General features: G+C 39.6%; 1 protein-coding gene across 7 annotated transcripts in view; it reads left to right on the top strand.

Moving 5' to 3' along the window:
* Nucleotides 1-15,688, top strand: part of LOC150086675 (G protein pathway suppressor 2-like) — a 152,268-nt gene that overhangs the window by 70,202 nt on the left and 66,378 nt on the right. For all 7 annotated transcript variants that reach the window (XM_090371519.1, XM_090371518.1, XM_090371514.1 and 4 more), the window contains exon 7: nt 6,080-6,176. In XM_090371519.1, the coding sequence (XP_090227645.1) occupies nt 6,080-6,176 (97 nt within the window). The remainder of the gene's footprint in view (nt 1-6,079; nt 6,177-15,688) is intronic.

Genomic DNA, 15,688 nt, shown 5'->3' with positions numbered 1-15,688 from the left:
TACTGAGCTAAATGACATAACAGTAATCTTTTGGAAGAAGGCTGTTACCACCCTGCAACCCCTTGTTATTGGCCTCTTTAATCTCCCTCTCCAAACTGGGAAGTACCCAACCCACTTTAAGCAAATATCAAACCTTTCTTTAAGAAAGGAGCCACCAACTTCATAAACTATTATAGGCCAGTTTCGCTGCAAAACAGTGTAGCAAAAATGTATGATATGGTTTCCATAAGTATATCTTTGGGTCTCCACAGACTCCTACTGTTCCTTGTGTTCGACAGCAATCTGTCAAATTTTATCAGTGATCCTCATATAAATATAGCCCTTTTGGCAGATGATGTCACATCTACATCATTATCAATGAGCAGCTTGATCATAGTAATAGTAATCGTGGCATGTGATGCAAGAAAGCAAGCGTATGAGCTTATGTAATATCAGCCAAAAAAAAAAAAAATTCACACAACCATTCCCTCTAAATGTTTGTCCAGTTCCTCCTTAAATTTATTTAACCTATCAACTTCCACAATGACAGATGGAAGTTTATTCCAGCAATTAACCACCTGCTGGCTAAAGGCAAATTTCCGCACATCTATTCTACAGCTGTCTTTCCTCAATTTGAATTTATGCCCCCTTAGGTTCGTAATCTGAACAAGTGGAAGAATCCCATCAGAATTCAGCATGCTCAACCCATTCAAGGCCTTATATACCTCAATCAGATCACCTTGCAGGTGCCTAGTCTTCAGCCACTGCAATTTGCAGAACTTAAGCTTCTCTTGGTAAGAGGATCCCTTCATTCCTCTCACCAATCTTGTTGCCTCCTCTGTACACGCTCAAGCAAATCTACATCCTTCCTAAAATGAGGCCTCCAGACCTGTACGCAGTACTCAACGCGTGGCCTGACCATTGCCTTATACAGAGGGACAATCACCTCCTTTTCCCTGCTAGCAAAATTCATGTATATCATTGACAAAATCCCATGACCTCCTCTGGCAGCCTGTCTGCATTGCTCAGAAAACTTCATATCTGACTGCACAATTACTCCCAGGTCTTTTTCAGTTTCTACCACCTTAAGTGTAATACCACACAGCTGGTACATTCCTCTGGGGTTACTTCTACCCACATGCAGTACTTTGCATTTGTCAATGTTAAACTTCAGTTGTCACTTCTCAGCCCATCTTCCCAAATTTTCTAGATCCTGTTGCAGTAGCACACTGCCATTACTGTCCTTAACAACCCTGTCAACCTTTGTATCATCTGCAAACTTCGACACTAAGCCCGATATACCTTCATCAGTATCATTGATAAATATACAAAACAACAGCGGACCCAACACCGAACCCTGTGAGACTCCACTTCGTGGACTAACATTAGTCCACGAAGAGTAGCGCCCATTGATTACCATCCACTCAACCATCCTTTTATCCATTGTAGCAACTTACCCTTAATACCATTCTGCTCCAATTTGTACAATAGTCTTTCATGTGTAACAGTGTCAAAAGCTTTCCTGAAATCCAACTATATGATATCAGAATTATTTTTTGCATCCAGCTCCTTTGTAAGCACGTCATAATATCCAATTATCATTATCAATTACAAACCACTCTAGGCAACCCCCCTTTTTCTCTCTCTCTCAGTATATCTCAATTTCTTTCTCCCAGGTGTACATTAGTGATCACCTTTCAATATACTATGAACTCCACAGTTATAAAGGGCTATAAAGTTAGCAGTCACGTAATTATTTTTTCAAGCAGTGGGCATTTTTATGCACATGTGCAACAAGTTGTTACCAGCCCTTTAAACCATTGATTTTATCAAAAAAAAACCACATTCATGTTTAATGATTATTGATATGCAATCATTAGCATTAGTAGAGGCATACGATGCAAGAAAACAAGCTTATGCAGCATCAACCAAAAAAAAAAAAAAAAGCCCTCCCATTTCACCCATCCATTCGTTTCAAATGCCTGTCCCGCTCAGCTTTAATTTATTTAGGCTATCAACTTCTACAACAAAAGATAGAAGTCTGTTCCACCAATCAACCATCTGCTGGCTAAAGGCAAACTTCCACACATCCATTCTACAACTGTCTTTCCTCAATTTGAATCTATGCCCCCTCAGGTTCTTAATCTGAGCAAGAGGAAGAATCCCATCAGTATTCAGCTTGCTCAACCCATTCAATGTCTTATACACCTCAATCAGATCACCTCTTGCCTTAGATGTTAATGCACCATAAAACTCTAAAACAAACAAACAAACAAAAAACAGATCACCTCACAGGTGCCTACTCTCCAGGCACTGCAATTTGCAGAACTTAAGCCTTTCTTGGTAAGAGCATCCCTTTGTTCCACTCACCAATCTTGTTGCCCTTCTTTGTACTCATTCTAGCAACTGTATATCCTTCCTAAAATGAGGCCTCAAGACCTATACACAGTACTCAAGGTGTGGCCTGACCATTACCTTGTGTAGAGTGTGTTTAGTGTCAAATGGCACTAGGGGTTTTCCCCATCTCCGCTTACTATACATTGTGGGTGTGAAACAGAACACTGTCAATGATAGAGGTTTAAAAGTGTATAGATTTTGTACATGTGTAGTGTCGTGTACCGTTGTTCTTCTGGTCATTTAGCCACTGGGCCCCTAATGGGACCCAATGTTGTCCATACTCCACCCCTTGGAAGCAGACCAGGTACACCAGTATTATAGTTATTTACTCTGGCAGGTCCTGACACCTAATTTCCTGAGATTTCAGTGGCTAGAACCTAAAAAGGAGTACAAGTTATAGGATTTGATGATATTAAGTTTTTGGGGGTAGGGCTCAAGCAATTTACAGATGATTCAGACACTAGTAGTTGTAAGTTAGAGAGAGGGGTGGGGAGAGTGAAGGCTGTGGGTTTATAAGGGGTCCATAGAAAAGATGACCCCCAAATGAGTGAAGCAGGCCCATGCTGCAACAGAGGGAAAAGAGGGGGGGAGACCAGGAGTAATCTCCCCCATTGCCTTGTACAATGGGATAATCACCTCCCTGTCCCTGCTAGCAAAATTCCTATATATTATTCACAAGATATATACCTGCCCTGACAACCCCTCTGCACTGCTCAGAGAACTTCATATTTGACTGCACAGTTACCCCAGGTCTTTTTCACTTTCCACTTCCCTGAGTGTAGTACCACACAGTTAGTCCATTTCTCTTGGGATATTGTTACCCATATGCAGTACTTTGCATTTGTCAATGTTAAAACTTCAGTTGCCACTTCTCAGCCCATTTGCCCAACTTATCTAGATCCAGTTCGACTATCATACTGTCCTTACTGTCGTTAACAACCCTGCCAACCTTTGTGTCATCTGCAAACCTGGACATTAATCCTAATATATCTTCATCAATATCATTGATGAATACACAAAACAACAATGGGCCCAACACCGAACCCTGGGGAACTCCACTAATAACATTAGTCCACGAAGAGCAGCACCCATTGATTACCACTCTCTGTCGTCTCCCACTCAACCATCCTTTTATCTATTGTAGCAACTTACCCTTAATGCCATACCTCTCCAATTTGTACAGCAGTCTTCCCCGTGCAACAGTATCGAAAGCTTTCCTGAAATCCAAGTATATGATATCAAAATTATTTTTGGCATTCAGTTCCTTTGTGACCACATCATAGTAACCAATCAAATTGGTCAGACAAGACCTTCCTTTGACAACCCATGCTGTGTCATAACTATTACTGCAGTCTTGTGTAGATGATCCTGCAATGCTTCTTTAACCAGTGATTCCATTATTTTCCCCGGAACACAAGTTAAACTAACAGGTCTATAGTTACTTCTGTCACCTTTTCAACCTGCCTTTGTGAATCGGTGATATATTTGCACACCTCCAGTCCATTTGGACCTCACCTGAGTCCAAAGAAGCTCTCATAATTATGGCTGAGGGTTTGCTTACTTCCTTTGCTGCCTCCTTTAATATAACTGGATAGAACCCATCCACCCCAGATCCTTCCTTATGTTTAACTTCAACAATTTCTGCTCCACGCTCTCAGTTATTAGAAAATCACTTAGCTCCCTGTTAGAGTTTGATAAACATTCCCCTCATTGAATAACCCCTCATATGAGAATGTTGATGCAGAATACTCATTTAGTTCAGCAGCTATCTGAGAATGATCATCTACAGTCAAAGCACTGATATCAAGTGGACCAATCTGATTCATCCTTTCCTTCTAGAGTTTACATAAGTAAAGAACTCTTTGCATCCTTTGCCAAAGATTTCTCATAATTTGCCTTTGCCTGCCTAACCTTCTTTGTGACTTGATTACAGACAAGCTTCTATCTGCCATATGCTTCTGTGTCACCTGATAATTTACATGCATCCCATACATTTTTCTTCTCTGCCACCAGCCTCATTAATTTATCTGATGTCCATTTAGGCCTGAATCTTAAACAGTATTTCTTGGTTGGAATGAAAAGCCTAGTAGACTCCAAGTTTAAGTCCCTGAAGGGTATAATTTACCTGTCTTCATCTAAGATTTCCTGGGCTTTTGCAATTTTCTCAGGAGTTGTTGAGGAGGAATGCTAACCAGGTCTTGGGTCATCTGCAACAGACTCGCTGCCTTCACTGAATTGCTTGTGCCATTTAAATATGGCCATCCTACCAAGATACTCAATACCATATGCTTCATTCATCTCTAACTAACTGTTTCCGATGCATTTAAGCCCTGTCTGACACAATAACGAATCACATATCGCCATGTTCGGTCTGTATGTCTGAAATGATACTTAGTTCAAAACGATTGTCAGTGACATGGGGCTAATAAAACTGTCTTCACGCAACACTAGCTCGACAAGTACTGCCATGCGCACACATTCTGCTCAGTATCGATTAGGGAGAGCACCTCTAGCAGCAGTAAAAGCTTGCATCAGTCTGCGAATTAAATGATCGCCCCTAGTATATATGCAGAGATAGTAATAGTAGTAGACTAAGGTTGGCAGGGTAGTTAATGACATTATATATAGTTTCAAACTCTATAAGAAACCTAATTCGCATTTAATTCGCAGACTGATGCAAGCTTTTACTGCTGCTAGAGGTGCTCTCCCTAATCGATACTGAGCAGAATGTGTGCGCATGGCAGTACTTGTCGAGCTAGTGTTGCGTGAAGACAGTTTTATTTAGTTTTATCCTGCTCTTTATTTTTGTGCCCACTGTGTTACAGAAAAGAAAACAAGAAATACAACAAAATCAAGAAAAGAACAATACATACAACAGAAAAAAAAAACAAGAAGCAAACAAACAAAAAAACCAAGATACTCAATAGCATATGCTTCATTCATCTCTAACTAACTGTTTCCGATGCATTTAAGCCCTGTCTGACACAATAACGAATCACATATCGCCGTGTTCGGTCTGTATGTCTGAAATGATACTTAGTTCAAAACGATTGTCAGTGACATGGGGCTAATAAAACTGTCTTCACGCAACACTAGCTCGACAAGTACTGCCATGCGCACACATTCTGCTCAGTATCGATTAGGGAGAGCACCTCTAGCAGCAGTAAAAGCTTGCATCAGTCTGCGAATTAAATGATCGCCCCTTGTATATATGGAGAGATAGTAATAGTAGTAGACTAAGGTTGGCAGGGTAGTTAATGACATTATATATAGTTTCAAACTCTATAAGAAACCTAATGATGTTTGTGCTTATGTAGAACAGCAGTAGGATTTTAGAAATTTGGTCATTGATAAGTGTTTTGGAAGCAACAGTTTTAAAGTGAAATATGTTTATAACACATTCAGTATAAAAACAACAAGATATCCTGCTCTTTATTTTTGTGCCCACTGTGTTACAGAAAAGAAAACAAGAAATACAACAAAATCAAGAAAAGAACAATACATACAACAGAAAAAAAAAACAAGAAGCAAACAAACAAAAAAATCTTGGGATTAAACACTACTGTTTTGCTAATGTTTAACATAGAAGTAACTGAGATTATTCTAATATTGACCATAGTGATTTTTATTATATTAATTAAATTTCAATACATTGAAATTAGCAATTTGTTTTCCAAATGGCATATGTTTTTAAATATTGTAGGGTAACCTGAAACGTCCACGTAGCCCCTCGCCTCCTCCATCTGGTAGCTATCAACAAGGTTATAATTATAAAGCACATGCAACCACATATGGACAAAGTGAGTCATATTTGGTACTTCCTATGATGAACCTCATATTTGTGTACTTATTAATGTTTTGGTTTTTAAGAAAACTTCACAATTGAAAAAAAAAACGCCGACCGGGCTAGCCAGATGGGTGTAAAGTGCCTGCCTGGCAACCCAAAGATCGCAGGTTCGAATCCCGCCTCGGGCTTGGATCAGAGTAAAAATGCAAAACCTTTGGGAGGTGTGTTATGGCCACAGAAGCTGATGCACCAACAATTAACAAAAAAAAGCAACTTTTTTAAAATTTTAATGTTTATTTTAGTGTCAATTAAGCTTTTAACTTTTTTTAGCAAACAATTTAAAATAAGGTAACTTTCCTTTCTTGGCTATAATATCATTATTGATGTTTAGCATAAAAACATTTGAAGTGAGATAAAGTCTAGGGACTTATTTTATATCTTGAAATTGTGGTATTATAGTGAGTTGTGACTTTTCACATGTTTGGTTTTTCATCTAAACATAGTAACATGTGAATCACCCTTTGTCTGCACTCAGTCTGAATTAGGGCTTGTTGAATAGAAGATACATTATGTATTGATTCATTTTAATGAGTGATTTTACTAAGCAGTGAATTTGCATCAGATTTTATTTCAAATTAGGGGAAGTGACATGAAAACCCACAAAATATTAAAAATAGTTTTCAGAGAATATGCTATGCCATTTGGTTTGCAAAGTTTAAACAGAGCTGCTTGTCTATCAAAGATGATCTTCACCCTTTCATAAACCAATGATCTATTTGCTAATGTTCATGATTACCCCCAGGGACTCACATCTGGTGAGTATGGGCTTGGCACACTGATGGGCTTGGCACACTCAGGTTCCTGAGCTGGATATCATCATTCTTCTCTTTCTTGGTGATTCCTTTCTCTCTCTCACATGGTAACTCGGGAATTTTTTTTTGGCTGGTGCAACATAAGCCTCAGGCTTCCTTGCATCGTATGGCTAATAATAATAATTTACTATCCACAGAGTTTCTAGTGAAATTGGTATTTCTTATGGTATGTGTCAGTCAATTTGAACACAAGCTTTGGAAATGTGTTATGTTTCGGTCAAGTTTGTATCTCACACCCTCACTGATGATTACAGAAAGTGGTGAGTTCTTGCATGTATGGAGCTTTGTCAGTGTGCTTCTACTTACCCACTTTGTTTCTTCCATCATTACTAGTGAACAATCTTGAGTGTGTGACTATGACCCTGAAACAAAGATCTCAGTGGAAGATTCCATCTTCTCAAAAATGCAAAAAGCAAGATCAAGGGGTTAAGATCATGCTAATTGTACTTTTTGACGTACAGAGCATTGTTAATTTTGAATTGGTCCGACATGGCCAAACAGTGAACTAGGAATGCTACAAAACAGTTCTTTGGTGAATGCACAATGCTGTTTGGAGCAAGTGTCCAGAAAAATAGTCTTTAGGGAATTGCCACTTGCACCGTGACAATGCCCCTGCACACTTACTGCTTTCCGTTCGAGAATTCTTGCAAAGCACTCCATCCCTAGGGTCCCCATATGCCATAGTCACCAGATTTAACCTCCATTGTTTTTTTTTTTTTATTCCCAAGCTTAAAGCCCCCTCAACTAAGGGAATTATTCCAAATGAAACACAGGAACTGCTAGTAATTCCGAATGAAGCCTATCAGGAATGCTTCTGAGTTGCAGAAGCATTACAATCAAGGAGACTGCTTAGAAAGTGATCTGACTAGTTAGTAAGCTTCATTTTTACAAATATTAATCCAGTCTCTAAACTTTTTTTTATCACACCTTGTAATGTGGGTAACTAATAATATCTTAAATATGTAATATAGGCACTGGTAATTTCAGCAGAAAAATTCACATTAATCATTACATTCTAATCAAAACTGATTAAAATATTTTACTACAAATTCTGATTATAAGAATTTATAATGTAATTCTTGAAATATTAGTGAAATAAAGATCCTAATCAGTCTGTTTACAATGCAGTGACAAATCTTAAAATTATTTCCCAATAATTAAAGTTAGATCTGATTGGTTGCTAGTCACAGTGTCTTTCTAATTCATTAATAAAAACAGCATAGTTTCTTATTAAGTGATTCACTTCACTATCTGTTTGGTTAAGTGATCGTAATAAAATAGAGATGAAGAATTTAAAAACTCACAAGATGTTAAGTTTGTTCAAAAAACTGATCTTGCTCATTCTGAAATGTAATCCTATTCAAGCATGTCTGTTTTTCAAAAAAAAAAAAAAAAACCTATAAAACTGATTACTGATATAGTCGATTCCGGTTAATTGGGACACATTGAGACAGATCACTTTGGCTCAATTAAGCTGCTGCCCCAATAAGCAAAATTTTAATGAGCTGAAAAGCACATTCTAACGGAGGCAAAAAGGTATGAATAAAATAAAGGGAATGTGGTATTTAAAGAAAGCACACTGTATTTAAGTTATATTGGTACAGACATTTATTTAAAAATAACTAAAGCTAAAAGCAAACAAAATGTACTTATGTACATAAAATGTACATATATAAAATGAAGATACAGTACAGAATAATGTCCATGTCAAGCAAAGGTTACACATTACTTAAGCGTTCTTACTTTGAAAAAAATTATGAAGTGTACCCTGACGTGTTCTCTTTATGGACTGCAATTGTGAGTCTGAGGACGAGAGTTGCCGGTGCGGACGTGCCTTTCTGCCGCTCTTGGAACAGAGAAGTTTTTTCTGATTTATTTTCTGCTTTATTAGTTTAAATTGACATATTAACTTATTTTCTAGAGTAGCTTTATATTCCTATTTACCGTACTTAAGTTTAAAGTAACTTAGATAGAGATTTTGTAGGTATTACTTAGTATCGGAAAGGGTATCAAATCCACGTGTTTACCGTTCGTAAATAGCCGCCATTGTTACGGGAAAATTAATCAGTAAAATCTATTAATCTTGTCGAACTTCATTGGTAATTAAATTGTACTTTTAACTATACGTATAACCACTTAGGTTACGTAACATAAATAATTAGTAAAAATAAATAATTAATACATAACTTGATACGGAAGTTATATAAAGGGATTTTGTAGGTAACACTCATTACTGAAACATAAATATTTCGTAGATAACACTCGTATATTTCGTAGATAACACTCGTCACTGAAACATAAATATAGCGTTATAACTGTGTTGGGATACAAGTTTAGGATTTAATTTTATACTGAAATTGAAATTTTATTGAAAGTAAATCGAAATCATGACTCAAACCAGAGCAGAAAGCAAAAGGCTCAAGCTAATGGGAATGCTGTGGCTCAAGGGAGAACTGAGGGGGGCAGTTGCCTTCTGAATCACAGCCTTTTAAGATGCACTATTTGCTTGATGTTTGCGGAGCAGTCAGGTATGGGACATGATACTGCCATGGGGGATGTCTTTATATGTGCACGATGCAAGGAGTGTAAGGAAATCAGGCGACAACTCAGCGTTGTTATGGGCCTATATGAGAGCTTGAAGGACAGGGTGGATGCCCTCGAAGGATTACAAGTGAGGGGCCCATCAAGCTCTCAGCTGCCCACACCAATGCCAGAGCTTGCACTTGGTCATCGCGCAACACAGCAGCAACCCCCAAGACAGAATGCGCTGGTCCCAAAGGAACTAGTAGTTGTTGGTGACTCTATTGTCAGGGAAACGGGAAACATGCTTTGTAAAAAGGATAGGTGGAACAGGACCAGGGTATGTCTGCCAGGGGCAAAGGTTGATGACGATGTAGAGCGGATATCATCTTTTAAGGGCACAAAAGGTGATATAGTTGTACACGTTGGCACTAATGATATTAAGAGTAGGAGACCGGCGGAATTACTTAACAAGTACAGGTCACTGTGAAAAAAAGCCGTGAATTAGGGTTGAATTTGAAAGTGTCTGCATTTCTGCCCAGACACGATAGGAGGGAGTATATGATGAGAGCCCTGTCGATCAATTCGGCCCTGGAAAGATTGTGCAGTGCTCAAGGGGTAGAATTTTTTTTCAGCCTGGTCTGTACTTGTTAACAGGAGAGACTGCTTCTACAGGGATGGGATACACTTAAATAGAAAGGGTGCAAGAATGTTTGCTGATGCTATCAGGCAGTGTTAGGTGGGTCGGAAAACTGCTAGATTGGGGGGATACAAGGACTAATAGATTAACAGTAGCCACTGGCAGAGGAGAAAGTGATTCTTGCACTGCTTCTATTGGAATGAGCAGCAGCCTGGAAAATAAGATGCAGGATATTACAGAGACTGCTGGGAATCATGGGGGTACAAGTAAACACATGGGTTGTGTTAGGGTGGCTAAGAGGAAGAGCAGGTGCATGTATACTTGCGTGTACACCAATGCTAGGAGTTTAGTAAATAAATTTGAGGAATTTGAGTATTGCTCAAAACATCAAAGGCAGATATTGTTGGGATTTCAGAGACGTGGTGTCACACAGATATAAGGAATGCAGAACTGGAATTTGGGGAGTACAATGTCTACAGAAAGGATAGACAGGATAGGAAGGGAGGAGGGGTTATGCTATTAGTTAAGAAACACATAAAATCCAAGGAAGTGAAGCCAGTCGACATCGCTGGACAGTGCAGTGTCGAGTCAGTTTGGTGTGACATAAGCATTGGGAGATCAAAATTGAGAGTAGGAGTGTGCTATAGGCCTAATGACTGTGATGAGTATAATAAGAAACTGTACAGAGAAATAGAGTGGGCCAGTAAATCAGAGTCTTATAATGGGGGATTTTAATTTTCCAGATATTGACTGGAATTTGGGGGCTGGTCACTCACACACTAGCAAGGCGTTTGTGGATTTATTGGATGATTGTTTTCTACATCAGCATGTTCGGGAGGCAACTAGAGGGAGTAATACTCTTGATCTGATTATCAGTAGTGATTCTTCATGCATTAAGAATCTGCAGATAAATGAACCACTAGGTGGCAGTGATCACAGTGTTCTGAAGTGGGAAACTACCATTAGGGGTAAAGGGAAGGGGTATTGCTTTCGTAAAGGCGACTACGATGGACTGAGACAGTATTTAAATTCTATACAGTGGGATCAATTGATGATTTTACCAACAGCAAATTCAAAATGGGAAGCATTCAAAGAACTTATCTTGGAAGCTACTAGGCTTTACATACCAACTAAGAAATATTGTGCAAGGTTTAGGCATAAATGGATGTCAGATGAACTAATGAGGCATATGGCAGAGAAGAAAAATGCATGGGATACATACAAATTAACACGTGACACAGAAGCCTATGATAGATACAAGTTGATCTGTAACCAAGTTACAAAGGAGGTTAGGCAGGCGAAGGCAGATTACGAGAGATCCTTGGCAAGTGATGCGAAGAAAAACAGCAAAGAGTTCTTTACTTATGTAAACTCTAGAAGGAAGGGGATGAATCAGATTGGTCCACTTGATATCGATGGGTCAACTGTTGATGACCTTGCTCAGGTAGCTAACAAACTAAATGAATATTTTGCATCGACATTCACACATGAGGAGTTATTCAGTGAGGGGAGTGCCAGAGGTGTATTCAACTCTAGCAGTAAGCTAGAGAGTCTTGTAATAACTAACTGAGGCGCCTCCGTAGCCAGGTGGGAAGGAGCAGCAGTGCGTAGCACACGCTTCTTGATTAGACCGGGGTTCGAGCCCGTCACCACCAAATACGGAGGATGTGGAAAGGTCAGGGAATGACCACCGCATATCCCAGAGCAATATGGCCTTAGTTGCTAATGCTCCTAAAAACCAAATAACCAAATAACTTGTAATAACTGAGAGTAAAACGGAGGAGAAATTGTTGAAGTAAAACACAAGAAAAGCACCTGGGGTGGATGGGATCTATCCAGTTATATTAAAGGAGGCAGCAAAGGAAGTAAGCAAACCCTTAGCCATAATTATGAGAGCGTCCTTGGACTCAGGGGAGGTACCCATGGACTGGAGATGTGCAAATGTGACCCCAATTCACAAAGGAGGATCAAAGGCTGACACAAGTAATTATAGACCTGTGAGTTTAACTTCTGTTCCCAGAAAATTAATGGAGGCACTGGTTAAAGAAGCACTGCAGGATCATCTGGACAAGACTTCAGTTATAGCTCGGACACAGCATGGTTTTGTTAAGGGGAAGTCTTGCCTGACCAATTAGATTGGATACTATGATGCAGTCACAAAAGAACTGCATGCAGGGAATAACTTTGATATTATATACTTGGATCTTAGAAAGGCTTTTGATACTGTTGCACATGGAAGACTGCTGCACAAATTGGAGCAGTGTGGCATTGGGGGCAAATTGCTGCTATGGATAAAGGGGTGGTTGAGGGGGAGAAGACAGAGTGGTAATCAATGGACACTGCTCATCGTGGACTAATGTTATTAGTGGAGTCCCTCAGGGTTCAGTATTGGGTCCTTTATTGTTCTCTGTATTTATAAATGATATTGATGATCGTATATCAAGCTTAATGTCCAAGTTTGCAGACGATACGAAGGTTGGCAGGGTTGTCAAGGACACTACTGACACTATGCTGCTGCAACAGGATTTGGAAAGGTTGAGCAGATGGGCTGAGAGGTGGCAAATGAAGTTTAACATTGACAAATGTAAAGTACTACATATGGGAAACAGCAACCCCAGAGCAACGTATCAACTCTGTGGTACTACACTGACAGTGGTAGAGAATGAAAGGGACCTGGGGGTGGTTGTGCAGGCAGATATGAAGTTCTCTGAGCAGTGCAGACGGGCTGCAAGAGTAGCTCATGGTGTATTGTCAATGATATATAGGAATTTTTCTAGCAGGGATAAGGAGGTGATTATTCCCTTGTATAAGGCAATGGTCAGGCCACACCTAGAGTACTGTATACAGGCCTGGAGGCCTCATTTCAAGAAGGATGTAGAGCTGCTGGAACGAGTACAGAGAAGAGCAACAAGATTAGTGAATGGAACAAAGGGGTGCTCTTACGAAGAAAGGCTTAAGTTTTGCGAATTACAGTGTCTGGAGACTAGGCACCAGCGAGGTGATCTGATAGAGGTGTACAAAGCCTTGAATTGTTTGAGCATGCTCAATGCTGATGGGATTCTTCCTCTTGCTCAGAATAATCACCTGAGAGGGCATAAGTTCAAATTGAGGAAAGACAGATGTAGGATAGATGTGCGGAAATTTGCCTTTAGCCAGCGGGTGGTTGGTAGGTGGAACAGACTTCCACCCCTTGTCGTGGAAGTTGATAGCCTAAATAAGTTTAAGGCTCAGCTGGACAGGTATTTCGAACGAACAGAGGGGTGAAGTGGAAGTGGTTATTTTTTATTTTTTTTTTTTACTTTATTTTTTTTTTGGCTGATGCTGCATAAGCGTGCTTTCTTGCATCAAATGCCTCTACTAATGCTAATGCTAATTGAACAAAGTCGGCGTAGGTATCTAATGCTGATAAAGGATTGCCTTCCTGCATGAAATAACATCTCAATTCAGCGATACATTTCCTGGCATCCTGGTTAGTCACTCGCTTACGTATATCATCATCGTTTTCTCGGTCTTTTGGTGTCTGAATGTTTTGCCACAATTTGTTCAATAATTGTTTCCTCATAAGCTTCATTTTCATCGTGGCATTGAAGGTTATCGCCAATCGATAAAAATTCTTCCCAATTTTGGACCTGTTGCAGTTCCAAAGCCATTTCATTTTCTGTACAGCTTATCGCGTCTGAATCACAATTAGTCGTGAAACCACATTTAGCAAAACAATTTCAAATTGTTTTGCTGCTTATTCCTCGCCAGCTATCGGCAATAAATTGTACAGCTTTTAGCATTGAAACTTTTGCACTAACCTCTATTGATTTCGAAGATGATGTCAGTAGATTTTCCTCGATTATTGCTTCAAGGATGTGATTAACCAGCTTTCCGCGATAATAGGTCTTCAAATTTTTTTATAATTCCCACATCCATAGGCTGTATCAGGGATGTGGTGTTAGGGGGTAAAAATTCCAGTTCAATATTTTTTAAACCAGCTACATTAGAGTGTGCGGTGCGGTTGTCCAATATCAACAGAATTTTTCTGGACTTCCATTGCAGTTCCGCGTCCCAGTTCATTAGCCATTGCATAAAAATATATGTGGCATCCACGCCTTCTTATTGGCATAATACGAAACTGGCAAACTGCCTATTGTAAGTCCCTTGAAACAACGAGGTTTGGCACTTTTACCAATAACCAAAAGTTTGAGTTTATCATTTCCTGACATGTTTGAGCAGCACAACACTGTTACACAATCCATTGCTTTCTTTGAACCGGACAGTGTTATGTGTTGATAGCTGAGGGAACCATCTGGCATAGCACAATAATACAGGCCTGTTTCGTCGGCATTGTAAATGTCATCCCCACTAAATTTTTTAAGTATTCTGGCAGTTTTTCAGATTTCCATTGCTCAGCACTTATAGCATCAGCACTGTCCTCACCATGTGCTTTTTTGTAACTAATGTCATGTCTACACTTCCATCGAGACAACCAACCATCCGTCGCTTTGAAATTTACGCGACCTAGCTTTTTGGCCAACTCTTCTGACCTGGTTTTTAGCATAGGGCCGCTTACACGCACTCCTCGTTTAGATACAGTGGAAAACCATTGATTCAAAGCATCTTCGACGTCTGGATCTTTGCCTTCCCTCTTTCACTTATGAGATGTTTTCTTTAAATCCACGCGCAATGTCCACTCCTCTAAGTTTTTCTTGTTGCTGTAGCAGTCGTGAAATTGTAGATTTTGGCACCTTTATTATCTCCGCTAGCTGATGATGACTGATGTTAGGAGGTTGACTTTTTATCTTGTGAAGAATAGCAATTTTTTCTGAAAGTGACAAATCTTTACGTGGCATCTTGACAGGGGTTTTAAATGTACTGAAAAAAAGGGGAGGGGGAAACCAAAATCAGTGCACTGTTTGGTATAGTTTTTAATCTGTTCTAACCCACAAGATGTATACATATGTACCTAGTGTGTGATCGTAAACAACTGCAAGCAAAATTTCTTCAGAATCCGATTAGCACAACACAGAACAAACGTAAAACAACCACTGTACAGCACGACTTCGCAATAACTGATTTGGCTGCTGCCCGCATGATCTCTTTGTTACGAACCATCTAAATTAGTTTATTGTTCAATCACGACCTTCGTTGCCCCAGGCGCCTCCGTAGCCAGGTGGGAAGGAGCAGCAGTGCGTAGCACACGCTTCTTGATTAGACTGGGGTTCTAGCCTGTCACCACCAAATACGGAGGATGCGGAAAGGTCAGAGAATGACCAACGCATATTCCGGAGCAATATGGCCTTAGTTGCTAATGCTCCTAAAAACCAAATAACAACAAACCTTCATTGCCCCAAATAAGCGGAACAAATTCGGACTAAATATATGTTTTGTTTCTGTTCTTGCCCCAAATAAGCAACTGCCCCGATTGACCAATGCCACAATTAACTGGAATGCACTGTAGTACCAAAATCTTGTGTAATAAGTTTTGTTTTTTGGTTTTAAGAAACA

This window comes from Mastigoproctus giganteus, chromosome 4, assembly GCF_048544385.1.
Source record: "Mastigoproctus giganteus isolate SK-2022 chromosome 4, ASM4854438v1, whole genome shotgun sequence".
NCBI classification, from domain to species: domain Eukaryota; kingdom Metazoa; phylum Arthropoda; class Arachnida; order Uropygi; family Thelyphonidae; genus Mastigoproctus; species Mastigoproctus giganteus.
This window is presented reverse-complemented; position numbering and strand designations above follow the sequence as displayed.